The sequence below is a fragment of the Osmerus eperlanus genome, chromosome 19 (genome assembly GCF_963692335.1).
Source record: "Osmerus eperlanus chromosome 19, fOsmEpe2.1, whole genome shotgun sequence".
In the NCBI taxonomy this organism is placed as follows: domain Eukaryota; kingdom Metazoa; phylum Chordata; class Actinopteri; order Osmeriformes; family Osmeridae; genus Osmerus; species Osmerus eperlanus.
The window spans coordinates 12,212,997-12,240,367 of NC_085036.1; the positions used below are offsets into that span (position 1 = coordinate 12,212,997).

Sequence of the window (27,371 nt, forward strand, 5' to 3'; positions counted from 1 at the left end):
ACCAGACCAGACAGCAAGACACCTGACAACATCCAGCGCACACTTACACCTTGAATCGATTCACAAAAACTTCCTTTCCACATTAATTTAATAACAGCTGGTTCGGAAAAGCTTTTAAAGAAAGAGAGGGAGCTGACCTGACAGCACCAAGATACAAAATGTGCTTGAGTTGTACTGTAATAGGGTGTTCAATATACAGACATATTTAAGATATAAAACGTTATTTTTTCTGGAAGAGTTATGACTGGATTTCCAATGATTGGAATTCCATCTTTCACATTTTGGGAGATAGAACTGTATTACTCTCATGACAAAACAATCATCTGACCATTTTGTACGTGCTTTCAGTCATTTGGCTAAATATTGTAGACTGATCACATCTAAAATAATAATAATAACAAAAAACTATTAATTCCTGTATAAAATATAAATACTCCTGGGTTTAGACTGCAGACGTTATTTACCAACGGTATTGAAGCACGTTAAGATGTCTGAGGGATAGAGAAGGGCTGATCCAGTCAGGAAAATGCTCTCTCAGACTGGTATTAATAGCAGATTAGAATTCAGGCCACGCGGACAGACTCCAGTCACTCTACCTGGATCTGAAGCTGTCCTGCTGTGAGGGAAAGCGCTGTCATTGTTGCCATCTCATAGTTAACTTGGTCATTGGTAGATCTTGTATCATTTGGACATTTTCAAGGTAAGATTTTTCTCCTTGTTGTAAGAATCAATATAGATTCATGGAACATTTCTTTATACATGTATTTTGTTGTTGAAATAACGACCGATCTGTCCAAAACTCGTGTGAATTTCTTTGTAAATGTACCAATGGAGGACTAGAATCATTCCCATTACAAATAATCTTCAGGTATATTTTCTGTGTATCTACTGATGAGTTCGTACACAAACAGTGCCTGCGATCAAAGTACAAACGAGATTTACACAAACGTGTTCCTCCAAAGCAGGGGGTGGGTTTTGAACCTGGGAGACGTTATATTCTGTGTCAAAAACTGGACAGAAAGAAAGAAAACGTGTTTGACAGAACATTCTTACAAATCACAGTGAAAAATTGAAGTTTCAATCTTATTTATTTCTCTTTATATTATTTGCACTTTTTACATGAAAGCAGAGAAGACAGTTCTATGTAAGCTGCATCTAAATGTTTCCTTTAGCACAAAAACTCTTTCTTGACAAGTGGCACTAAAAGTACAAGCTAGTTGAACATATCATTGCTCTACATTTGGGGTTCTACTTCAGCTTGTTTTCAAAATGTTTTTTGTTCTTCCATGAGTGCCAATCGTTGAGGAAATAAGTGTTAAGTGTTTAAAGAGATTAAAACACTTAAAATTGTCCATATGAATTTTTTGAGTAAATGAGTTTGACAGAAAAATATGTCTACTACCACTCAAAAGTCCAAACCATGAATTAACACAATTACAATAAAAAGAAAATTAGTATTTTACATTAGACAACAGCTGTATTGTAAAAGCAGTACTGACAGTACCCGTAGTTTGACAAGTAAAGCAGCACAAGATAAAAACATGATGTCTTTTTAAGTCTTCATGAGAAAAAAACCGAAACACTTGGCTCGCGATTCATTAACATGACAACCAAGTTCGACTGACACGATGAGTGTGAGATTCTTGCATGTTCAGACTTGTGAGGTGGTGAACAATTACCAAAACATGGCCAATCAGCTCTTCCAACCATGAGAGCAGAGACCGGAGGTCAAAGGTTATTCACATGATTCACTTGGGCCCTTGACCCACTCCACACACAAACACAGACGGCAGTGAGGTGCTTAATAGGAAAGAATCCCCAGAATGGAGTCAGGACAGCAGTAAGGCCACACAGAACAAGACCTGTCTTTCTCTCTGTGACCATGTCCTCTTTGGATTAACCGTGACTTTCAAGAAAAAGGAATGTTTTCTACAAAGTAGGCGCGAGATAGAGTTTACGTCTAACTGAAATAGTGCCTTTATATATGTGTAATCATTATACTGGGCGAACACAGTTTACTTCATATCCTTTCCTGCGTACATCGATCCATCTTAAGATGACATCCCTGGTTCACAAAGTGTTTGATTTCACCTCGTATAAACCAAAAGGGTGAGAGATTTTGAAACCTGAGAAAGACGAGATAGAACCTCTTATCTCAAGTTTTTCACTCTAAACACATCCCTCCCTTTTCTAGTCCACTTCCCACTATTGACTCAAAGACAACCCCCCCACTTCCACCCCCCACACTCCTCCGACCGGGGCGTCCCCCCTAGGCGAGGAAGACAACAAAGACGATGAAGAAGATGACGAGGACGAGGAAGATCTTGACAAGGAGCCAGCGGTTTGAGGAGACGGACTGAAAGTATTTGAGGATCTCGGTGTGGGCGCCCTCCACGTTCATCTGGGTGTCCTCCACGTTGGCGTCAATCCTGCAGGACGCGGAGAAGAGACACACAGATGAGGACCGAACACTGAACCCAAATCTCTACCTTGACCACAAGCCCCCCCCCCCTGTTCCCAGCCAGCACAAAAACTGTATGGGCCCAAACTTTTAGGATCGTTTCCATTGTTCTCCAGGCTCCTTTCCACTTCATCAGCTTCATCTCATCCCTCCATCCATCACCGGCATCCCAACCATCTACCCACATGCACTCATCCCTCCCCTCCCCTCCCCCCACCTGTGCACTGTCTCCTCCTGCTCCTTCACCATGTGGGCCAGCTGCTGGAAGATGGAGCCCAGCTCCACAATGGTGCTCTCGATGTTCTGCATCGTGTCCGCCCGGCTCTGGATGTAAGAGTCCTGAGCAAACACATTATTTAGATTACAGAGCGCGCTTTAATACACAATGAAATTTAAGCCAAGAATGATTTACTGTGTCATCGATCAGCGGCTATATACACACAACAATTTATTAACTATCTGTATATTGATTTAACATCTAAGATGTGATGCAATATGTTCGCAATGTGGAAACTGAAGTAGTTGTGAAATGTTTAAAAATGAAGGCTGGCAAGGTGAGACCATTCAAAGAGATGTGCTGAGCGGGGTCAGACTAAATCATGAGGGGTCATGACTAAATGTAAATGTGCTGAGGTAATACCTGGTCGTTCACTAGCTGCAGCTGCTGGCTCGCACGTCCGTCCATGTTTATAGCAACATCAGCAGACGACTTCGAGTCGTCCTGCATCAGGACAGAGTTACCTACAGGAGGGTGGGCGTGTCACGGGCAAAAAAACACAGATCATAGTGAGGTTAGAAATACCTTGCAATCAATCAGCACAGCAACTGAACATAGGGGGATATATGTAGCTCAGATGTAGAGCATTGAACTGAAGATCAAGAGGTCACCGATTCAAGTTGCTTTGGAGAAAAGCATCTGCTAGATGAATACATACGTTATTTCCATACATTTACATTTAGTCATTTAGCAGACGCTCTTATCCAGAGCGACTTACAGTAAGTACAGGGACATTCCCCCCGAGGCAAGTAGGGTGAAGTGCCTTGCCCAAGGACACAACGTCATTTTGCACAGACAGGAATCAAACCGGCAACCTTATGATTACTGGCCCGATTCCCTCACCGCTCAGCCACCTGACTCCCTATACATGATGCTACTTTCATGACGGTGGTTTTTCCTCTCACCAAAGTTGTTGGCGTTAGGGGACGAGGCAGGGGCTTGGGAGAACCGTTCTCGTCTGGTTCTCTGCTCCTTCAGGTTCTGCGGGGGAACACAGTCATCGGAAGGAGGAACATAACGCAGTTGAGACAACAAGACAAAGGAATAATAAGGGTTTCAAATTACACATTTATATATTTGAGTTTCCACATTACTATCACATTAGTATGCAGTGTACTGTGTATAAGGTGTGTATGGAGGTCTAGTCCTACCTCAGTCCTGACCTCCAGCACCGATTTGAAGTCATTAGACATCATCGCCAGTTTTGACTGAAATGGAAAAAAAAGCATTTTCAGTTGGGCGACAACGGTGGTTTCTCTTATAGAGAGGAGATGTGCTGGTGTCCTAACTAGGGCCTAACCTGGAGGGAGACCACCACGGTGTTGGAGTGTGTCTGTAGATGTTGACCATTTTGACTCTGTCTTGATCGAACTAGCCCCTGTAGTTGTGCTATCTGTTTATTCAGACTGTTAATGTCCTGTGAAGAGAAACACACAACATGTCAATTAAGATCATCTAAAACATTATAAATCCAGAAGGAAATTCTTAACTTTATTAATGAAATGACCATCGATATAGCGACTTGGAAGCAATAGACTGCACTCTAGGCAAGGATACTTGTATACAACACCTTTGTGACACTTGTAATCAACGCCACAATACATATGTTCATCCAAACCTATTGCAACTGCAAGATGAGATTCATATTCTATGTGCCAATGCAAATACAATGCCTTTCCCCTATAAATGTGTTTCTCCCAACCTGTTTAACAATGTAGGTCAACTCCTCAATCTCCACAGCCTTGTCGTCAAAGAGGGATTTCCTTTTGGCAACTGTGTGAACGGAATGTTAAAATATCCATAACATCGTACATGCGATTTAGAAGACAGAAAATGAAACACAAAACAGTTTGTATCCTTACGTATAGTAAGCTTTTCCAATTTGGAAAAAGTGTTACTCAAGTCTCTCCCGATTCTCCTGTTGAGAAAAGTACCCCAAAAAAAATGTAAACAGGGACAAAGTTCCTGTAAACAGGAGAGCAGGAGTAGTAACATGGGTAAATACTGCTAGTTACTAACTTAGCCATGAGGGTGAAGTCACTGCGTTGTCTGATTGCGCTGAGGGCTGGTTTATTGGCCTGGACTCCATTCTGGGGAAAAAAGAACAAGAAGTAAGAACTAATATCCGCGATGTTCAATCAAAATCTATAGTTCCTGAACTTGACAGTTTGAAACTGATAGCAGTAAGGCAATTCAGTATCATAGCTAAAGACAGAACTGGTTCCCCTGGTCTCACCTGTCGTGATTGAAGAGACCGGCAAACTGACTGGAACTCGTTGGTGCGATCTCTCCCAGACATGTTGCTGATGTCCATCAATGGGACCGGAGGAGACGGCGCTGAAGTAGACAGTCCGTCTGGAGTCTGCACCAGGGGCGGCTGTGTCTGGGAAGGTCCTTGGTAGACCCCTTCCTGACTCCTAGGACCGTGGCGCCGTCGCGTGTTCATGAGTGCTCAGACACATCACCTGTTGGAGAACATTGTGTAGGATGACTTGGGAGTGTGGCTGACGCGGACACAAACCAGCGCGCCGTCTTTTAAAAAGACTTGATCATCTTGTATGTTCCGATTACATAACATCAACATACGCTTGGTTATGTGATAACGCAGATAAGACATAAACCGTCCCAGGTTGACTTTAGTCTTACGTTCAATGTCTTAAAGTCAGTTTTAAATTACTCATGTTTAACGACATACTACAGTTGATATTATAATCTTGTTCCAGCCTTAGTTAAGAGTGTGTATCTTGTTCCAAGCTATTCATTAAAGCTAACCCTAATCATTGTACAGTACAGTAGCTAGTCTAGTACTGTACAGGTAGCTCTATACATTTGCAACGGGTCAGAATGACAAGTTAGAATGGAAACGACGGCTAGAGCTAGCTAGCTCTAACTATCAAATAGTAACAGCTGACATCGAGATGGTAAACGTTGGTGTATCAGCCTCTCTTGTTGATAGTTACTGGTAGCAGTAGCATGCTAACCTGGACTTGTCTAATATTGTAGAGTTAACAAGTAGGCTACTGTAGCTAGCTTTTAGGCTACTTCAAGTTACTACCTAGCTAGTATTTGTCATGCGACAAATAAATTACACATCAAAACTCACGGGACACTTTCCTCCTCATTTAGTTTATGAAAGTTTGAGTCAAATATCCCTTACCGTTACAAAGTACTTCGTCTTTCGCTTCTCAATTTGCTCACCTCTTTATGTTGAAATCCGGGCACTTCCTCGAAGCGCTGACGTCAGCGCCACGTCCCCTTTATAAAGAGACATTGATTGTACAGAAGCCTAGACAGACCATTATTAAATAAACCAATTGATTATCCGCTGTACAGACTTACAAAACTTTCATAATTTACTTTAGATAACAACGTCTGCTTGTGTAGTCTCAGTGTAGTAGGGATCTTGAATTATGTCCACAGTGTAATAGCATCAGCATGAGATTTAATTGCTATTGAATGTTCTTAATTGTTTTTAAATCTTGTTTTCTTTTGCATTGTTTTGATGCTTTTAATGGTTTTATGTGAAGCACTTTGAATTGCCTTGTTGTTGAAATGTGCTATAAAAATAAACTTGCATGCCTTAAAAGTTTGGTGTTAATTAAGTGAAGACTTCGACAATAGATGGCCAACGTTTTTTTAATTTATATATTTGTAACAGCTGAGTAAGTTTTTTAATTTTTTTATTTATTGACACAATGATGGAATGTTAGACAACAGTAGTGTATATGAAGCCTATATACATTGACTATGTGGAAGACCACTCCAAATTATTTATATATTTTTAAGTTGAATTGTTTTAAACACAGGTCAATGTGTTTTTGTGCACTAAACATCCTTGATCCAATATTAAACTGAGGCTTTAAGACATGATCCCTTTTGCATCATCAACCTTGCCCCAAAAACTTTTTTACCACAACAACGTCCATCAAAGCACCTCAAATCAAGTGGAACCGATTCTGCATGTCAAGGTAAGCAACATTTGTGGGGGAATAAAATCGACATTGTGAGGCCATTTAAGATCTAAAACTAGAACATTTGAAACAAAACAAAAATCATGCAGTTGTATAATCATATTAGAAGCTATTTGCAAGTTATAGAAATCATTGGGAAATATCGACGCCAGTCCTGACGAGGTGCATTTAACTTTGTATCCCTTTAAACAATGATCAAACATGATCCACTGTGTTTTTCCTCAAAAAGCAACGCAGTGGATTATTTTTGGTTGTGATATACTCCAGATCTACACACAACTGCAAACACCTGGGACTGCTTCATTGAAACATAAAAGACTGCATTTTTAAGCTGCGACCAAAATGTTGTCTATAATTTCAAAAACAAGAGTAACTCTTGCGAGGTCAGAAAATTCCCAGTGCATCATACCCACTGCCTTACATAAGCTACAATGATATATCATCTCAAAAACAGAGCCAATTTAGCTCTTAACATGCCCCATTAGGGGGAAAAAGAGATATGGAATGCAGGTTACAAATATGGTATATTTAAATTGGACCATAAACGGCACTCTAAACATTCCACACACAACTTTGCTGGTGATGGTTATCTAAGGACAGATGTTTTTTTTTGAAAATCCACGCTGGGTTCGGTCCTTCATGTTCCAAGCAGTTTGAGCAAATCGCTAGTTCCTGAACCCAGAGCCAATCAGAACAGCTTGATCATGCTCTCCCTGGACTTTCCCACTCCGACCCACTTCACTGAAACCAGAACAGAAGCACACGACCGTCAAGAACCACCAAACACACAAGGTCGGTTCAACGACCTCATCCCGGCTCACCAAAACACCGACGAGACTCCAGAACACAGACAGAAGTTGCTTGGCGTGTGGAGACGGGCCTGGTTGCTCGGCAACTTTCAGTTCTCTCTCACTCACCTGGCACCTGGAGGAACTCCTCGATGAAGTTGATGTAGCTCTGAGCCTGGGAGGGCAGCCCCTCAAAGCTCCTCACCTCCTCCGTGCTGCAGCACCAGCCCGGCAGGGTCTCGTACTGCACCGACACCCGCGTCAACACGTCCATGTTGGCTATAAAAGGGGGTCAAAATGGCTGAGCGGTTAGGGAATCGGGCTATTAAATCAGAAGGTTGCCGGTTAGATTCCGGCCATGTCAAATGACGTTGTGTCCTTGGGCAAGGCACTTCACCCTACTTGCCTCATGGGGAATGTCCCTGTACTTACTGTAAGTCATTCTGGATAAGAGCGTCTGCTAAATGACTAAATGTGTGGAGTCAGTTGGCTGAGCGGTGAGGTAATCGGGCTAGTAATCCGAAGGTTGCCAGTTCGATTCCCGGTCATGCCAACTGACGTTGTGTCCTTGGGCAAGGCACTTCACCCTACTTGCCTCGGGGGAATGTCCCTGTACTTACTGTAAATGCTGCTAAATGACTAAATGTAACTGTAAATAAGAGCGTCTGCTAAATGACTAAATGTACACAGGAGATGAGGATAAACCAGGAGGAGAAAGAAATAGCCCACGGTGCTTCTGAGAACAAGGCGACATCACATCCAAGCTTTCTGACCAGTTCTCGTTCACTTGCTTCTGTGAGCAAGCTTAACGTAATGTAGCTAAAGCATAATGTTAGCAGAGCTGTTACCCCGAAGCCACAAGAGGAGGAATCTGGACCTCCTGATCTGAGCTCCTCCCATTGAACTACACCCATTCCCTGAACTACACCCATCCCCTGAACTACACCCATCCCCTGGTCAAGGTAATGAGACGACTGGTCCAAAAGACTGTGTTTACTGACAGAAGCATGAATGAGAGGATTGGTGGAGTAGGCTGTGCTTACCAGGGAAACTAGGAAGAGGCTGGTCGTCAACAGTGTAGGCCACGCCTACTTTGATCTCGGGCAGCGTGTCCAGGATGTCCAGCTTGGTCAGAGCAATACTGGGAGAGAAGATCAACGGTTGTGAAGTATTACAATACAACCAGCTGCAACTTCAGATTGACAGTACCATCAAAGAACAAGGGACCAATACAGTGGGTCGGAATAAGGTTACAAAAGAAAATGCAGCAGAAGTTCAGAAAAGAAAGAAAACCAAATAACTATTATAAAAAATTATAATAAAAGAGTTAATAAAAGATCCTTACGCAGTGAAGCCGTTCACCATGTGAGCGTATCTGACCAGAATCAGATCCAGCCAACCACATCGCCTCTTTCTGCCTGTGGTCACACCCACCTCCCTCCCCCTGCTTTGCAGCAGGGATCCTGTCTCCTGGACCACGCACACGCACACACACACACACACACACACACACACACATCAGTGTCAAACACAAAGTGTTTCATGTATCAACATAGGTTCTGGACTGCTCTGCAAAAGGTCTGAAATTGTTCTTGTTTACTGCAAAGACTGCGGCCTGTGTTCAGAAGGGTTTTATTACTTACAATATTGTTTTTATGTAAAGCACTTTGAGATGCAATTATTGTATGAAATGTGCTATATAAATAAAGTCTTAATATTATTATTATCAAATGTGCAGTGAAAAATAAAGATGAACAGGCCAGGGTTGCTGGCCTGTTCGTCTCCACTCACGTTATCCTGTTCGGTGGGGAAAGCTCCTACGCCCACTCGGGTGGTGTAGGCCTTGACCACGCCATACACTCTCCCCACGTAGGAGGGGGGCACGCCCAGGCCGGTGCACACCCCCCCAACTGTGCAGTTGGATGACGTCACGAAGGGGTACGTCCCTGCCACGAACACAAACGTTTGTTTTGTTTATCGATGAGCAATTCGATCTATAAGTTTTGCACTTCGAAAATGACTTTGATATAAAAAAAACAACTGTATCTGTTATCCTTTGACAATGTACATCCCAGACCCATCGTCATTTACCAAAGTCTATGTCCAGCAGGGCTGCATTGGCTCCCTCTACCAGGATCTTCTTGCTGGGCCCGGTTAGGGACTTGTGCATGAAGTACACCCCGTCGGTCACCAGGGGGCGCAACCTTTCAGCATAGTCCTGGCAAAGGCAGAGGCGGTCAGCAACCACAGAGCCCCAATCCTGGTCCTCGGGACCCCCTGCCCTGCATGTTTTTTTCCCTCCTCAAACACACCTGATTCAAATTAATGGGTCATTATCAGGCCCATTTATTTGAATCAGGTGTGTTGGAGCAGGGAAATATTTAAAACATGCAGGGCAGGGGTTCCCGAGGACCAGGATTGAGAACCACTGCACTAATCCAATGACATCAGTACTTGTAGAAGGAATGTTTTTAAAAAGTTAATTCATTATACTAGGAGGAAAGTCAGTTGGTAAGACAGAGAAGAGAAGTAGTAGAAGGGATTGCCACACCCTTCTAATACGCTCTGGATAAGAGCGTCTGCTAAATTACTAAATGTAATACCTCCACAATTGCGTTTAGGATGGGGCTTGGTCATTGGAGCGTACTAGCTGCATTACTTTATTCACTGCATTCTGTTGTGCTCACCTTTAGCTGTTGAAGCTCACTGTCAATATCAACGTTGAGGTTTGGGTACATGCTAAGAAAATGGTCTGCCAACACACGGAACCTGGAAGAAAAAAAAAAGGGAAAAGGGATATGGAGTTGTTAATGATGAAAACAAAGCTCCCGTCTAGTTTAGTCAAGTTTAATCAAGTCCTGAGGTAAACAACTTTCCGACAGTCTTGTGTATTCAAGGACGTGCCTGCAAAAGGTGTCTCAACAGGCCAGGCACCCATTATAATAAATATGTACAAATTGTACTAACTGTGTCTTGGTACAGCTTTCTTCAAATATACACGGTAAGCATCCTGGTTCTTGTTGTTTAAGGGCTTACTATGTAACACTCACTTTTCCTCGAACACCGTGAAATCGGACACAAGGTCACAGACACGCAGCCCATTGCGAGCAGCTTTGGAGGAGTAGGCCGGACCGATGCCCTTTTTGGTGGTTCCCAAACTGGAGAAGAAACCAGCGTGAGAACATTAAAAGAGCAGGTAAATCGTTTACATTAATTTATGGTTCCCCATTAGATCAAGATTGACTCTCGGCTGAATGTTAGCGGCCGTTGTTGAATTGAGGAAGAAGCTATCGTGACTCAGGGTTTTCCCGCAGCACTTTTCAGTTAAGGCAACCTTTTTTTGGTTTTGATATCCGCCGTTGTCCTGTTTTCTCCCTTGCATTCCAATCCGTGACCAACGCCAGCCTCTCTTCTCTGCAGAACGCATTAGTCTATCGCACAAACTAGCCCCCCCCCCCAAACCCCACCCAACTAACATTTTCTGCGGGAAACCCTGTGACAGTACAGTTTGGTCACTCACTTCTTTCCTGCCTGGAGCTGTCTTTGCTGTTCCTGGATGCCATCTACAGCTTGGTGGAAGTTAAACACTAAAGACCGCACGAAAGGAAAAACAATAAGTACATTAATCGATTTTTAAAAGAACATCACTGAAACGTTCTTGTAGACCAGATACTTCAACAAAGAACCCACTAACACAACCTACCGATGTGAGCTCGGTCGGAAATCTTTAACCTGTCCTCCCATCCCTGAAGACCTGAAACAGGACACACGCAAAGTGATATCGTCTTTTGTTTATCAAATATACAGAGTGACGTGTCACCTGAACAGTGAAATTGAGACATGGCTCTGGTCAACAACGTAACAGTTGTTGTTCCAGTAATTTTCTCCCTGCGATTTCAAACAGCCTCAAAGATCTCTGCTCACCTTTGCCTTTCTTGGAGTTTTTTTCAGCTTCCTCAAAAAGCCCAGGCAGGTGTATTACAACTCCGTTACCTGAGGGTTACATATGCATGTATTAATTTAAGATGTAGCAGATAATCAAAGACCAGAAGTGCAAAGTTCTAACAGTATTTCAATGTTTATCAGCCAAGGATTGGTCTGTTTTTCCAGACAACAGTAGCTTCATCTAAACTGCAATATTGCACAACTCTGCTGATAGGAGTGTAACAACAACAACATCTTAAGTACTACGTGTTGTCTTTGTTTACAAAACTCAATAGAACAACTAATCTAGTTTCCTCAGTAAATATGCACAAACTAGGGAATAAATAAACGAATGGAAATGTCAACATTCAAATTGTGTATGAAACGCCTGACTCACCAATGAACGATACAGCCTTTTTGTTCAGTACTCCGCTGGGCAGCAAGTGAAAATCATATTCCACTGAGTCCACAACAACTGTATGTCCTGCATTGTTGCCCCCCTGTAAAAATAAGCATGAAGATAGGATCGGCCACAACCACAAAATCACTCATTACATATGTTTAATCAATGACAGTCACTGGACCCCTAAAAGTTACTGGACAACGGAATAAAGTGATGCTCGGCAGCGTCAACTGGGTAAAGGTGATTGCGTCCCACTATCTAGCTAGTTAACTCGCTTTAATACCTAGAAAACAAACATTATGTGGCTGTTGTTGGAATTGATCAGACCATGGGCGAATGGGCAGAAAGCGCGCAATGTCACAAAAGAGGTCAAACGTTTGCAGTCAGTCAGTTGTTCAACAAGCCAACTTCCGGTCAGGTTATTATCGAGGTAACTGGATAGCCATAGCTACCTAGCTGCTTTAGATATTTAAACCTGCTCAGTAGCTCGGCGGCATGACTGAACAGTGAATTCGTGGGCTTGCTGCTGGCTACACGATAGCATGTTGCATCCCAGCGTAAGCTAGCCACTTTTGAGACTCAAAATCAAATATTAACTCCTGAAAACAAAATTATTATCTTAAACAAATCTGATCTACATTGCTAACAACAAATTACTTTTTCGATTCGCTCGTTAATGAGAGCTGACATAACCTTACCTGGCACCTGCATACAATGTCCGCATCCATGGCTAGCAGGTCAACCACTTTCCCCTTTCCCTCATCACCCCATTGAGCCCCGAGAACCACCGTAACTTTATTACGAGGTTCTTTCGGTATCCGCAGCGACTCAACCTGTGCACTCTCCCGTGATCTTTTGATAGCAGGCTCGCCGTTAAGAGAATCCGTTTTTTGTCCATTAGACACTGTGCTGTCTGCCGCTGCCATGCTGCCTGCCTTTCTTTCTTCCGTGTGGCCTACCGGAAGATCAACTCGCGCGGTTTCGCAGAGGAAGTAGCCTAGCAACAACGGACCCCAGATCAGATTTAAAAATGGATAGCCTAGTTAGTGACGTCATTGACAGCACGAAAATACTGCAAACATGTATATGGAGACAGTTGCAGTTATCTCAAATCTATGTAAAATAAATCTATGACATACACACCATTTCTTTTACACGACACTGAATAAATGTACAACATCCGACGCACATTATAATACACTTTTATTTCAAAATAGACCAAAAACAATGTACATATGAACATTTGAGAGGACTGTAAAGTAGTTGAGGCACACCTACACACAGTACTCCAACAATTTTGGTATTAAGGCTGACCAAAGATGTTAATGGTGTTCATACAATGCGACCCATGAACACTGAAGTGGTATTTGGAGGGTGCAGAACTTCTCTTCCAAATGTCATCCTATTCCATTGTACATTGTCTGCAACACTCCCCCTATGCCTAGGATATTACAGCTTGACAAAGCAATACACTACACAAATGTTATAGTGGCATTATAACATATCAATGGCTTCAGAAGGCAACTTCAGGCAAAGGTTTAATAAAACAAAGAACCTGTGGTTAGGTAAGTCAGAAAGGTACTAAAGTCTAAAATAATTTCATCCCATCCCCCCCTATGTCACAGTATCATTCAAGGGTTAACAATGGTTCTCTCTGTAGGATAATCTCCCTCTATTGTGAAAAGTAGTGGCATGTTGGGAACCACAACAGAACACAAACAGAAGGGTGTGTGGCCTTGCGCTTGAGTGTCTTGTTTTCATTCAAAAAGAGCCAGTGTTCACGGTTTTGGTTGGTGACAATCATCCAGACCCAAGTTGTGACTTATTTTTGAAACTGATTAAATAACATGTCTCCACCATAAATGCAAAATAAACACCCCATCCTTTTCAATAGTCACCTCTATTGGAGTAATATAACTGTGCCATGTAGGAAAATCCTTCCATCTATAGTTGTAACTGGCCAGGATCCTGTTGACTAAATTAATGTCAGAAATGTGTAATATTAAATATCTAATGATTGATTTAAAGTGAGTGTTGATGGCCTAATGTTAAACAAAATTAGGAATATAGCCATGAGGATCAGGTTTTTCAGTCATTAATGAGTAAATGCGTATTATTCTCTACCATTTGCATCTGTAAATGGACTACTACGCTAATGGTCATATAGTTAATCTCTAATCTATTCCTTTACCTCTCAACCCCGTAACTTCACGCTGCCCAGTTTTCACAACCTACCCTTTACAAAACAACATCTGTCGCCCGTTTCATTTCATAGTCCCTTTTAACTCCTCCCATCCTTCCCCCCTGACTCTTCCCTATTACCGCCCCCATCTAGATCCCTCCTACATATACTTCCATCTGAGACACGGCCCCCGTCTACAGTCCCCTTTTGGAGGGAGGCACAAGGTGTTCTGGGAGGTCAGTCGGAAGCTCGTGACCCTCGAGCTTCACCTTGATCAGGTGGTTTGCCAGGGCGAACTCATCGTCATCCAAGAAACCGTCCTTGTCCACGTCGGCCAGCTTCCAGATCTTTCCGAGAACAGTGTTGGGCAGTTTGGACTTCACCATCTCTTTTTTGGCCATGGCTCCAGACACCTTGCCGTTGACCGGAGAGAGGGTGTAGAAGATCTCATCGTAGGTGGGTTTGTCCCGGGCCACCACCCACTCCAGCTCGTCGATGCCCTCGCCCGCGCCCTCACCGTAGCCATGGCCGAAGGGTCCGTTCATGGTGCCCTCGAAGGCGCCTCCCTGGACGGACTGGCTGGGCATGGCAGCCTCCTCCTGGCGGACCAGAGTCATGAGCTTTGCAATGTCGTTGGCCAGCATGTCCTCTACGGACTCCAGCAGCTTGGGCTTCATGACCTGGAACTTACTGAAGTCCTGGCCTCCCAGGATCTCCTGTTGACAAGGGTGAAGAGACAGGGATCAGGGCCATGAAGTTAGGGATGGATCAGGGATAGGCTTTGTTTACATCATCGTCATTTAGCAGACGCTTTTATCCAAAGCAACGTACAAATAGTGCGTGGAGAAAGTACAGCAGAAGATCAGGGATCAGAAGTGCATCGTTCTAACAGTATCAAGTCGACAAACAAGATGGAGGTGGTTGTATCGTACCTGCATCTTAGCCAGTTTGGGGAAGTCTCCAGGTGAAATCTGATGTTCCTTCTCAATCTTCAGGTAGATTTCTCCCAGGTTGGCGATTAACTCCTTCTTCTTGTTCTCCTTCCCAAACATGTTGGGCATTTCCTTCTTCAGAGAGCTGATGATGTAGGCATGGACCTAGAGGGAGGCGAGGAGAAATGATGAAATACATCAATTATTAAATACATTTTCTAGTTGCTACACTGAATACATATTACGTTTCTGTTACAGTTCTATTCCATATTTAAATTGATCTTTGGCTTCTTTCAAGTGAACGAAGTGACAGAAATACCAGCGATTGTTAACAGGCAGGACATTCCTGTGCTAAAACACCGGTGCACTCCACCTCACCTTGGCAAGACGGGCACGCTTGATGAGGTCGTTGAGCTTCCTCAGAGCAGCGTTGCGAGGGAGCCCCTGGATGTCCCTGAACAGATCCTGCTCCTCCGCCTCAAACAGCTTCCTGTTGTCAGCCACCAGGAGGGGCTGGGCCCAGAAGGAGCCGATGTACACCCGGATCACCTCCGGGGTGTTGACGATTTTGCCCAGCGACCACATGAGGGCGCCGTACACCCTCATGAGCTGCTGCGTGCCGATCTGGTCCGCCTTGTTGAGGACAACGCGCATTTTGTCCTCGTGGTTTTTCAGGGCGCGGATCACCTCTGAGAACTCGTCGGAGATGTCCAGCTTGTGGGCGTCGAAGAGCAGGATGATGCGGTCCACGCGCTCGGCGAACCACTCCAGCACCGCGGCAAAGTCATAACCTGCCAGGAAACAGGAGGAAGGGCCTGGTCATCTCAAGGATCTTACCAAGAGTGGATGGCAATTTTGTATCATACATAAATCCAGTTTTTTTTGTTGGTCAGGCGGGTTCTTTCTCTCTGTAAGAGCAGATACATCAACTCAGATGGCAGTGTGCCCCCCCCACCTCCCATCCTGTCTCCATTGTCTCCCACCCACCACCGACACACACACACACACACCTACAGATCTACCCAAAGGTACATTTCACAATGAGAGAAACAAAGCGTGCGTTTCCTGTTCCAGGAAAACTTCAAACTAAATAAGACTCTCCTCCGTAGTCTCCTGCACCCCCGAGTGTGACAGTGACACGATCCTGGCTGCAGAGAACACACCAGGCTCAGAGCAGGGCAGTGAATACACCCCATTTCTTTCAGGTTTAACATTAAAAGAGCATTTCATCATCGAGACACAGGCCCAAAACAACTGCATTTTCCATCCATTAAAAGGAAATCAATCGTGTACTAGTAGATTGTGTTTTCCGAATGGTGACTTGGAACTGCAGTGTTCAGAGCGCAGCCCTTTCCCTGCCCTGTCCAGGGCTGGTGTGTCCTTCCACCACTCCCGACACGCATCCCCCTCCGGAATGACAAACAGGAAAGAGCCTCGGGCGCAATAAATCGTGAAGCGTAGACACTGGGCTCACTCAGAGACCTCTTCCCCACCACTGTTTCCAGTAGCAATTTATCTTTTTAATTCTGTGCTGAGAGCGTATCTGACTCTGTGACACCAATAAGGGGGGGGCCCAGACGGTGGCCAGACAATCGCAGTAGTTCAGTTTATTCCCTTTGGGGGGAGGGGGCAGGGGGGACTGCAATATAAACGTCCACTGATTTTCAAATGAGCTGAGGAAGTACAGTGAGACCAGGGGCAGAGGGAACATTTATTGGTACTCAGAGATCTGTTAGAGTTCACACGTAAACAATAATGACGCGGCAAAGCAGACATTCTTGAAGAGTTATTTAAATGACAACAGCAACAGTTAATGACTCCAACTGAACACTGTCTACCTAATGATAACGTCTGCGTGCTTATGATAACCCGTCTTTCCTGTCCGCCTCGTGACCGATCGTTAATAAATCACTGAGATGATCCATAACATGAAGCCAGCCAGAGAGATGGAGGTTTTCAGTCCCACTCTGGGCTGCATTAGTGATCCTGGTGTGTCCTAGACAGGAGAGGATGTCTCCTAATGAAAGACAGGAAGGTTTTGTCCTCGGTCTGTGTGGCGTTTTGTCAACGTCAGCAGGAAGCGTGAACCCTGGACCGATCCAGCGGAGGCGTGACCTGGCAAAGTCCTGCCGCACCAGCTCCTCTTATCAGCCAGCGCGTTCAGAGGAAGCGCTCGTAAAAGGACACAGCCTTATCCAATCTAGGAAAGATGAAACAGCACAGCAAACCAATCCCCTCTTTTCGATACATTGTGTAATCGTTGTCACGCCTCAAAACGATCCCCCGCTTACACAACACGTTTGAGGCAGTGACCTGATGAAGCAGAGAGCCTGGCACACACACACACGCACACGCACACACACAGTGTTTTGTACCGTGTTTTTCCAGTGGCTCAGTTCACCCTGTGTTCTTTCCTAACACATTTCCCCCCTCTACATTCCCCGTGAGGAACTATCCCGCACACTGAATTCACACAGATATCATGTTCCACTGACAACATGACAATCCTCGTCGAGAATAACGTGATTAAACAGGAGGATGTGTGGCAGGCCTCCTCCATCTCTGTTTCACTGCGTGACGTGAGAAAGCGCCAGGCTCAGAGCCCCATGTCTTGCAGAACGACAGCCAGTAAGTGACACAGCTTTTTAAACCTGTACGAAAGCACAGATTAGAAATCTGAAACCAGCCAGCGGAGGGCTCAGAAATAGACCTGCTCAGCTGTCCCAACGGCTGCTCTGTGTCCACATCAGGCCCAGTTTACTACAAACACAGTCCCTCTACCCCCCAGCCCATACCATGACCGGCAGCCTTGTCTGCACATTCCATCAGCTTGGGTTAGGTATTAACCGTTTGAATGTATGAAGTTAAAACACCAGAGCAGTAAACCCAGGCACCTACATGAGCCCAGAGAGGCTATCAGCGAGCCCTCCACCACCCACATCCTTCTCTTCCACTACGCGATCTCCTTCCTGACATTGCAGCCATAGGTCAAAACCTGGGCTGGCCTCGTTTTATTCAAACAAATACATTTCAGCAGGAGGTAGAGGTTGTGAAGGTGCCACTGCAGTGTGGATACGGTGATAAAGGGACATACTTTGTCAGTTAGCAAACCGATCCACAGCTTGGTTTGGATCCTTACATTATGTGTGTGTTTGTCTAGAGCAGTGACGCAACCTGCCAGTCTTTGCCAGTCGAACCCTCCGTTACATGAGCAGTCACAGCGCTACATTAAACAAACGTCAGCCCTCCCAGGCACTGACAGTTAAGACCTCAAGCCATCACACACACACACACACCGTTTACCCCCAGTCTTCCTTATTCTCCCTCATACACACACAGAAGCACATGTAGAAATAAGATAGAAGCACGGGTAACACTGAGATAAAGGCCGAGATACATGTGTTTTTTACATTTTATTCATTTGGCAGCCATTTTTTACTCCACGCCACATACAAATCCTGTCTATAAGAAGTACAGCAGATCAAGGATCAGAAGTGCATCGTTCCAACAGTATTTCAGCGGTCACATATTGCACCCTCAGCTCATCCAACATGAAAGCAGACACAGTAGCCTCTTTATTAGTTTGTAATTTTCCAGGAATTGTCTGAGTATCAGAAAGTGAAACCTGACACCTTGGTGAAAGCCTACAGTCACTAAAGACCTTGAGCTTGTATACAGTAAATAATGAACGCTCCCTCTCCAAGTGGACCTCGCCGGTTCCGCTAGAGTGACCGGAGAAGGACAGAGATTACCTTTCGTACAGGTCAAGTTACCACTGTGTGAGGCACTGCAGAACACTTCAGAACCCAAACTTCACAGCTTCTCAAACAAGAAGTGCAGTACCTCCCCTTTTTATGTCTAGGACATGGGCTCTGTAATGACATCATACAACATTTACATTTAGTCATTTAGCAGACGCTCTTATCTGTACCGACGGGAGTCTGTTGGCTGAACGGTGAGGGAATCGGGCTAGTAATCCGAAGGTTGCCAGTTCGATTCCCGGTCATGCCAACTGATGTTGTGTCCTTGGGCAAGGCACTTCACCCTACTTGCCTCGGGGGAATGTCCCTGTACTTACTGTAAGTCGCTCTGGATAAGAGCGTCTGCTAAATGACTAAATGTAAATGTACAGGGACATTCCCCCCGAGGCAAGTAGGGCCTTCCCCAAGGACACAACGTCATTCGTCTCAGCCAGAATCGAGCCGGCAACCTTCTGATTAATATCCCGATTCCCTAACCACTCAGCCATCTGACTCAAGTTGTGATTAAATCTAGGCCTAGGGAGAAGGACGAGCATAACCAAGGCTGTCGTCAGATTATTTTCCATTCTTTACCAGGGGTTGGTATTATGATTAACAGAGCTGTAACCAGGCTAAGCAGTCAGTGAGTTGAGGGGATTGGACAGACACAGTCAGAAGACTTGGGGAGATTATTAACCACCCTTGCCAGGGCTGTGCCAGGACACTCGAACACAGTCCAGTCACAACTGAATCAGGAGGATCTGTCCCATTTAACGAACGACACACATGCTGTTCCCCGAGCCCCACTCTGGATATATCCAGGTGTATATAGGTGTGCGTGGAGGGGGGACAGATGGGTTCAGCTGATGGTGAGGGGAAGACTGACAGCCATCAATTGGTATGTTCCATTCCTCTGCCACAGGACAATGGAGAAGTGCATTGACCCTTCACTGACCCTGGTGTGGCTTTCCTGTGTGTGTGTGTGCATACGTGCAAAGCATGTGAGCTATAGGGAGACAAGCTCGAGGAAACTACATGGACCACCTCACATTTTCCAATGCTGTTTAACTACTGCAACAGCAGGGCATTGTCTTCTGAATCAGGCCCTGCCTTCAACATGAAACCTTCTGGCCACCAATCAGAACACAGTCAGCTCTGCCACTAACTGTACTTACCTGATCCATGTATCCAGGTCTAGGCATGTCCAGCATCGCAGTCACCGGAGAAGGGGAAAGAAGCTGTACGTTCACCCCGTGGCTGAGAAAGCGAACATCAGCCTGAGAGAATTCAATATTCTCCTCGGTAAGTGCACAAAAGACCAGTTGTCACGTCCAATAATAGCCTCAACCACACCCACAGACTAAAGTGCTTGGTAAACACTTGAGAGAAGTACATGTCCACACACAGAGACTTCCTCTGGAGTTTTTAAAAGATCTTCGATCTCTCCAGCCCCCGGGCTGAAGCAAACATCTGAGGAGCTCTAGTCAACACACAGACAGGCTGTATGCCGCTGCTACCAAGGTCGTGGTTCAAGGACGACCATTTGCCTCTCTTACCAGGAGGCCTTGCCTGTCTTTCAACACTCACCCCAACTCCCCTCTCTCCATCACTAGAATTGTGCTCCAAAGCCTGTGCCTGGAACAGTGATTGTCAAATAATGAGGCGACAACAACAGATGTCTACTGATTTAGACAATGGCTTGGAAGACAAACAGAGGGGGATTCGAACCTGCGACCTCTTGATCTGCAGTCAGATGCTCTACCACTGAACTATCCCTCCGAGCTACGTGGAGTGAAAAGGCCTGAGGTGGTTCTGATATCATACAGGAGATCAGGAACCGTGTTGTGCTTGATCTCCCCCTCAGGTATGTACACCCTGAGGTGACCCTGAGCCAATCACAGCCTCACACCTCACCTATCAACGGAAGCGTCCACTGCCCTGCTATGGAAGGAACGTGGAGGAAATACTCGCACCAGGGTGAGGAGTTGCGTGGCCGTGTCAAGGCCGCGCAGGGCTGAAGATGGATGCCTGGCCCCTACCCAGGGCCTCCTTCTGCCTCCCTATCTTCCCTGACCTCTCCAGAGGGCAACAGTCTTTGCTGACGATCTGTTCAACTTATGGTGATCATTTTTTACATTTTCTTTTATGTTTCCACAGCCATAAGCACTAACTGTACACAACTCCCACACTTCTTAGCAGAACACTCAGACAGGGTTAAAGGTCAGAGTGACTCTCTAGGAATTTCTAACCTTGATCGCTGACACCCGCTAAACATATCCTGTTCTAGAGACTTCCGAAAGCCGAAGGCAGATTTGGAAGAACATTTGAATTGGGAGTGAACGGTAAGAACAGGTATTTCTGTAGATCTGACTACAGATAAACACCCTGATCCCATTCTATTGAACAGAAAACTGTAGCAGTCAGTCACCTGATAAAGACACCACTCGACCACGTCAGTCACCAACCACCGTCATTTCCTGTCTGAACCACCCTGCCAGCTATCCGTTACAGGAGCCAACGTCTGACATGCAGCCCCCCTGCCCCCAGCCCCCTCCCTGGTGGGGCGACTGTTTCCTGGCCCCTGCTGCTCTTCCTCTCTCAGGTCATCAATCTCAGAGAGGGGTCTCTCACAGCCATCACACCAGGCAAGGGCGAAAGGATACAAAGGTTCCGAGGTTTGACACGCACACACGCACACGCACACACACGCGCACACGCGCGCACGCACACACACGCACACACACACGCGCACACACACACACACACAGACACACACGCACACGCACGCACGCGCGCACGCAGACACACACACACACACAGACGCACACACACGACAGGAAGGTACCGCATCTTGACACCGATCACCTCAAACGAAAACATCATGTACAAAAAACTTCTCTGACATAACTTAAGGGTTGGATCAGGCCCGTGTTGTGAAGTGGTGGTCTTCTGGTACAGATGATTCTCAGGGGGATATTGTTATGCAGTAATGTAAACAGGACGGCTTAAAATATGTGCGTTGTAATGCCATGGTAATGAAGGGAATTCAATGCATTTCTCCGGCTTCACTCTGGGTGTGTCTGAAGCATGGTCCACATTCTCAGAGACACCAGTGTTTCCCCTAGGTTTACAGCTTGGGGGGGGGGGGGGGGCGGGGGGGGCGACCATGTAGAGACAGATATGACATGCCGTTGTGTAAATAAGATAAAAAACATAAGGCAATTTAGTTTGTTTAATAAAAGAGCAAGCTATAGCTGTTTTATAGGAAAGGTAACCTTAAATGACTTATTTTGTGATCTGGCGCTATATTAAAAATGTTAAAAAAAAGAACATAAATTATATATATATTTTTTTTTTACAAAATTAACTTACCTAATATAATGGTAGGGGAAACACTGGACACCATAGGTATAGATGTCCCTTGCATGACTGGAAACACTAGCCTCTAAAAGCATACACTAGGGCAAAGTTACAAAGATTAAAATCCTAAAACAAAGGACCTGGAAAATGGGAAGTAAGTCAAGGAAGAGATTCAGTGATAGCACTCTTGGAAGGTGTGGTCTTAGAAGTTGTGCAAAAAACACGTACATTCTCAAACACTTTCATTCATTCACCTTGACAGTGGTAGGACCCTGATCTCCACACACACACTGTTTGGCTTACAGGATTTACCTAGAGATCAAGAGGTCTCAGGTCCAAATCCCCCCCCCAACCCCCTGCAGCTCGCTTTGGCTTAAAGTGTCTGCTAAATGAATACAAATGTTTTATTTATTTACAGTTTAAAATCCCCTTTTCAAACACGCACCTCTGCTGATCCTTTGCTTTTCTCCAGACAGGATTCCTGGTGTGTCGATGATGCTGATGCTCTCCAGGACTGGGTTGGGCATCTGGGCGCACACGAACCTGCCAGAGGACCACACAGCTCAACATCAACAAACCACGCAATCAAGTACAACTTTATTGTCCATCCAGGATGGAAATTCTTCTTTGGCATCACCTTGCATTAACCATACACACATACATCGTCCACTCACTAAATACATTCTCCATTTGTTCTATACGTTCACTAAAACCTTTAAAGGGGATTAAAACATTCACTCATGACCGACCTGCTCCCTCTGCACTACATAGATAAATGTACTAAGACGGTTTACTTTGTGTTTACGAGTGCAACAGCCCAAAGCGTTTGAATGCGTTTTTCTTGGTCCAATACATTCCAATCAGCAATGAAAGATTATTTATAAAAGATGAAGTAACTGCCAAAAGCCTTGGACTCTGATGAACACAACATGTTTTGATCTTTCAAATTGACATCTGTTCGAAGCAGTTTGTCTTTGAAGTGAACCTACATCCTCACATGTGGTCTTGAGACAATAGATGAGAAGTGCTGTCTCTTCTAAAAATAGATCCGTCTTTATTGTTTCTGGAGACCCTCCAATTGAGCCACAGACCACCCTACACGCACTCAATCCAACACTCAATCCAGACTTCCCATCCTCTTCGTTTGCCATAAACCCCTTGAATACAAGAGTTTCTTGCCTAAACAAACCCACTTCTAAGTGGTAGCTGGCCAGCTACCAAACACCCAAAACCGTCCCTCAGAAACAGAAGGTGACGCCTCAACACAGGATTCCTCCATTTAAAAACAGTGAGCTTGAGGGAGACGTGTTTCCATCCACGTCAGAGCAGTAGACCTTCTCCCCCTCACTGGGGCACCATTGCTTATATTTAACATTTTATTCATTTAGCAGATGCTTTCTATCCAAAGTGACCTACAAACAGAGCGTATAGGCAGTCCAGAAGACAGTCAAGAGCCAGAAGTGCATGGTTATAATAGTATTTCAGTGGTAAGTGCCAAGGAACTGTAGTCCATTTAACCAGACACAGTGCAACAACAACCAAATCTCAAACCACTAAACTACTACAAAAAATTACGAATCAATCAACCATACAAACTAAAACTGCTTATATATACTCTACTATACAAGACCTCACTACTCCTGCGTCCTAAAACTAAATAAATGACTTTAGGCTGAAGTAATGGCAAAATAATGAGTGATGGGCAGATATTCTCTTGTTTTTGGCAGTGTTCTTATCTGTCAGCTCTTACCTCACTCTTTCCACCATCCGATCCTACAGCATTATTCATGACCCCCTCCCATTCCCCAATTCTACTGCATTTTTACCAGCTGCCCTCACACACAGAACGTTATCCTCAGTATCAGCTCTCAGCAGACCCGTGGGAAGCTCCCAGAATCTACACCATGGGTGATTCCCTCAGTTTTTCCCCTGCCTCTTCCTCCAAGCCCCCCCTCCTCCCCCCCCCCCCCTCCCCCCTTTAAAGCACATTTACTCTCATCCTGAATTCCTGGCGTTTCCCTCGCTGGTGTGTTTGCCAACTGACATGTGTTCTGCATCTTTTAGTTAGTGCATAGCACAGCTGCTCAGTCTCACACAGAGACAGCACAGAGAGGCACTGAGGCACTCCAACCTAGCCCACACCCTGACTGGACTGCTAATGTATGGGAGGGGGTTAGTGACAGGTAGAACACAGGGAGGGCTGAGACAGATAGCCTAGGAACAACGGTAATGGGTCAGGAATGATATAGGGTGGAAGAACCATTCCTAGCTCTTGTTTTTCTCCCGTAGGAGGAGGAAAAAGAGCAAAGTCAGTTTCCTAGTTGCTCCTGCCAAGGTAGAAATGAAGACCTGACTCAGGCTTTTCAGCTACTGGTTTACCCTCTATAAATGTCACAGGTCTACTTTTGATTTAGAGTCTGCCAGTGGCCTTGTTTGCAGGTCTAGGATCTAGAGGCAGCACCACACACAGAGAACCATGAAGACAGGTGCCTTTCTTTTGACACTGTCGAAAACTCTAGTGACTCGACAACCAAGCATGACTGTCAGGTGGTCATTACTAGGCCTCATGGCCTTCCCATCAACCGTACCTCTACCCAATCCACCCTCTCATGCCTGGGAGAACTTTTAGTACAGTGGGCCCCATTCCTCATATGACTGTCAGAATGTGTTAGCTTAAGTCACCAAGGAGAAATCAAACTGAAGCACAAAACTGTCATGTGATGACAGTCACGCAAGTCACAACTTGCCACAAACAGCACATTCCTGTTTTGCTTTTTCACCTGTCTAGACATCATTACTTCCAAGACCACAGTAACATGTGAATCCCGACCATTTCTCAGAATTGGCTGATTCTCAAAGCCTACTGCTGCATTATAATAGTGTCTCACAGCAACCCAAAGCATTCAAAATGTAGTCCAGTAGGTAAAACAGGATGCAGTGGCCAATGGCCTACGCTAAAAGCACACTGGTTATCAAAATCGCTTAATAACACTGCGATTCCCATAAACCCTACACTCACTCTGTGCTGATGCGTGCTGAAGATTTGAAAATATATATTTTTAAGACCATGCATCCAGAAACCTCTTTCAAGGTGAATAGGCTATATCTTTGCTGGGTCTGACCTATTATATATTCTGCAGTCTGTTAACCGCAAAGTTGTTTGAGAGGTAGTGGAGTTGTGAGCTGCTTCAAGTAACGATTAATTGAATCCAAGAGCCATAAAAACGACTTGCCCTCAAATCTGCTCAATCTTTAGTTGCAGGGGACAAGAGATCTTTCTGCACTTACATCTATAGTGCTTTTATCTGGCACCGCATAATAACACCAAGATTACATAACAACAACTTTCTTTACAAGTTTTGAGTGTCTTGGAAACAGGCCTAATCATGATTAGAAAACGACTTCGTCTGTACCGCTACTAGCCTATGACCCTCAGTAATCAGAGGCGCATAAACTATGCCACACCCATTTACAACGTCTGGAGACTGTCAAGGAGATGGAAATCCAACTGCGAAATACACAACCACAAATAAGCAACTGAAATAGTAGTGTGGTTATTTCACTTTTGTATTTGTTGGCGGCAGCAAAGTCAAGGCAGGCGAAACACAAGGGAGAGGGCTAGGAATCTGCTGAAAGTTAAAGCGCAAGCCGAGCCACTCCCCTGTTACACAGGGCTATGTAGTCAATGAATGAAAAGAAGTCACTGGAAGAAGTAAAGGCGAGGTTTGCATGACACCAAAATAAATGTTACATTGGCAAACCTTCTTTAAGAACTGAAGTTACAAAGCAGGGCGCCCAGAAAGTGAACGTAAATCCGCTATTTGTGGAGAGAGATAAATTGCGTTGTTACTAGTGTAATGGCTAGCTTCAGCTAGCCTCAAATTAAATATTTTGTTGCTTTCACTGGGCTCAGCTCTTTACGGTATCAAGCGTGAGAATTATGGAACATTTCCAGTATAAAAGAAACATTTTATGAGTTTAGCTTAATATGACAAACTCTTTACCTGTTTAGAAAAGCATTTCCAAAAGCATTAAGTTTTCTGAAAGGTTTCTTTGGGTCAACCACAAGAGCGTTGCCTGGGATTAGCCCGTCTTGCTCTCCATGCATAACGGCTATGAATGAGTCGGTTGTCGGTTCGGGCCCAATTCGCATTCCGGGGAAATCTTGCTCCATTAAATGCCGGATGAATGTAGTTTTACCAGTCGAATACTGACCAACTAAAAGCACCATGGGCTTATTGTCAAAGTCGGCGTCTTCCAAGGCCGGTGAATGGAAGTCGTGGAAGCGGTAGGCATCTTCAAGGGGGAATAGTTTGTTCCTGTAGAGTCGCCTCAATCCATCGGACACAGTTTGAAATAGTTCTGGATCTTTCTTGCCATCTTTATTTGACCAGCTGAACATGACTCCCAAATTTGCAGAACCTGTCTTGTAGAATAAACTTAAGCCAAATTGTTGGTATAGGTTAACAGCTGACTATAGCTATCTCTGCTGCAGTCCGTTGTCGCCAAATGTCTAGTTTCTAGACGTCGCTCTGCACTGACAAGTCTTGAAGTCTGCTGGATTCAGCTAGCTACGCTAACGGTTAATGTGGGTTCTAAAGCTCACTGTCCCATTGAGAGATAACTGACAACGTGTTCTCGAACTGGAATTGACAAGAAATTCACAGGCTTATTACTATAGCAATGGACAGCCTAGCTACACGCGGCTTGTAAGAAAATTGTGTAGATAACGTTACAGAAGAGTCTAGGCAACTACAATCTCCTCGGCTAAAAAAGCAGGCTGGGGAAGCAAGGGGAATTCTTTTTACAGCGGATTGACACCACCTCAAGCTTCTCGCATCCCTCCCCTCTACACGATTTCGCCGTCAGATGGCGACAAGATCCAATCTGTCAAAAGAATGGCAAGTACCTTATGAATATGAAATACGGGAAAGGGTAATAATGTATATGGGTGTAATAATGTGTATCGATTAACCGTTTGAAATATATAGTCTTTATATTTAAGTTTACGGTTAGGTCAAGTCTCATTCCCCTTTGGACTCTTTTAACCAGTGTAAGATTAGATGTACCTTGAGGGCATTGGATCTAGATAGAATGTAATTTTTTTCCATAGCTTTTGAGGGTTTGGTTAGACAATAAAAGCCCCCTCGTTACTGGTTTGAAACTGTAGTAGCCTGTGCACGTTAAGAAATACATTTGTATTTTGGAAATATGTAAGAAAAGTGCGTTGTCTGAGTCCAACTGCTGAAAATGCTATTTAAACATTAGATAATAAGCTCTGGGAAAATCAAGGTCATTCTTGGTTTCACTTATTGGTTTCCAAAACGCTTTTA

At 44.6% G+C, this 27,371-nt stretch overlaps 3 protein-coding genes across 4 annotated transcripts; all 3 read right to left on the reverse strand.

Annotated features, from left to right (window-relative positions):
- Nucleotides 1-1,059: 1,059 nt before the first annotated feature.
- Nucleotides 1,060-5,999, reverse strand: stx5al (syntaxin 5A, like). Of its 2 annotated transcripts, none has more exons than XM_062485771.1 (11): nt 5,937-5,999; nt 4,975-5,203; nt 4,758-4,828; nt 4,601-4,656; nt 4,441-4,511; nt 4,039-4,155; nt 3,890-3,946; nt 3,644-3,719; nt 3,102-3,202; nt 2,679-2,800; nt 1,060-2,429 (listed from the first exon to the last, which is right to left on the reverse strand). In XM_062485771.1, the coding sequence occupies exons 2-11, from the start codon at nt 5,182-5,184 to the stop codon at nt 2,270-2,272; spliced, it is 1,041 nt and encodes a 346-aa protein (XP_062341755.1). In that variant the 5' UTR covers nt 5,185-5,203; nt 5,937-5,999; the 3' UTR covers nt 1,060-2,269. The 2 variants fall into 2 exon arrangements, with proteins under 2 accessions (XP_062341755.1, XP_062341754.1); XM_062485770.1 differs by having other exon boundaries at nt 5,896-5,967.
- A 1,326-nt stretch (nt 6,000-7,325) lies between these two features.
- adssl (adenylosuccinate synthase, like) lies at nt 7,326-12,805 on the reverse strand. The gene is made up of 13 exons (XM_062485864.1): nt 12,523-12,805; nt 11,819-11,921; nt 11,422-11,490; nt 11,201-11,251; nt 11,018-11,084; nt 10,548-10,655; nt 10,185-10,266; nt 9,589-9,715; nt 9,289-9,443; nt 8,843-8,967; nt 8,541-8,638; nt 7,627-7,776; nt 7,326-7,450 (listed from the first exon to the last, which is right to left on the reverse strand). The coding sequence occupies exons 1-13, from the start codon at nt 12,748-12,750 to the stop codon at nt 7,398-7,400; spliced, it is 1,416 nt and encodes a 471-aa protein (XP_062341848.1). The 5' UTR covers nt 12,751-12,805; the 3' UTR covers nt 7,326-7,397.
- A 205-nt stretch (nt 12,806-13,010) lies between these two features.
- ehd1b (EH-domain containing 1b) lies at nt 13,011-26,867 on the reverse strand. Its single transcript, XM_062485196.1, has 5 exons — nt 26,043-26,867; nt 22,484-22,581; nt 15,317-15,729; nt 14,939-15,103; nt 13,011-14,722 (listed from the first exon to the last, which is right to left on the reverse strand). Exons 1-5 carry the CDS (start codon nt 26,438-26,440, stop codon nt 14,201-14,203), a joined length of 1,596 nt encoding a protein of 531 aa, XP_062341180.1. The 5' UTR covers nt 26,441-26,867; the 3' UTR covers nt 13,011-14,200.
- Nucleotides 26,868-27,371: the final 504 nt, after the last annotated feature.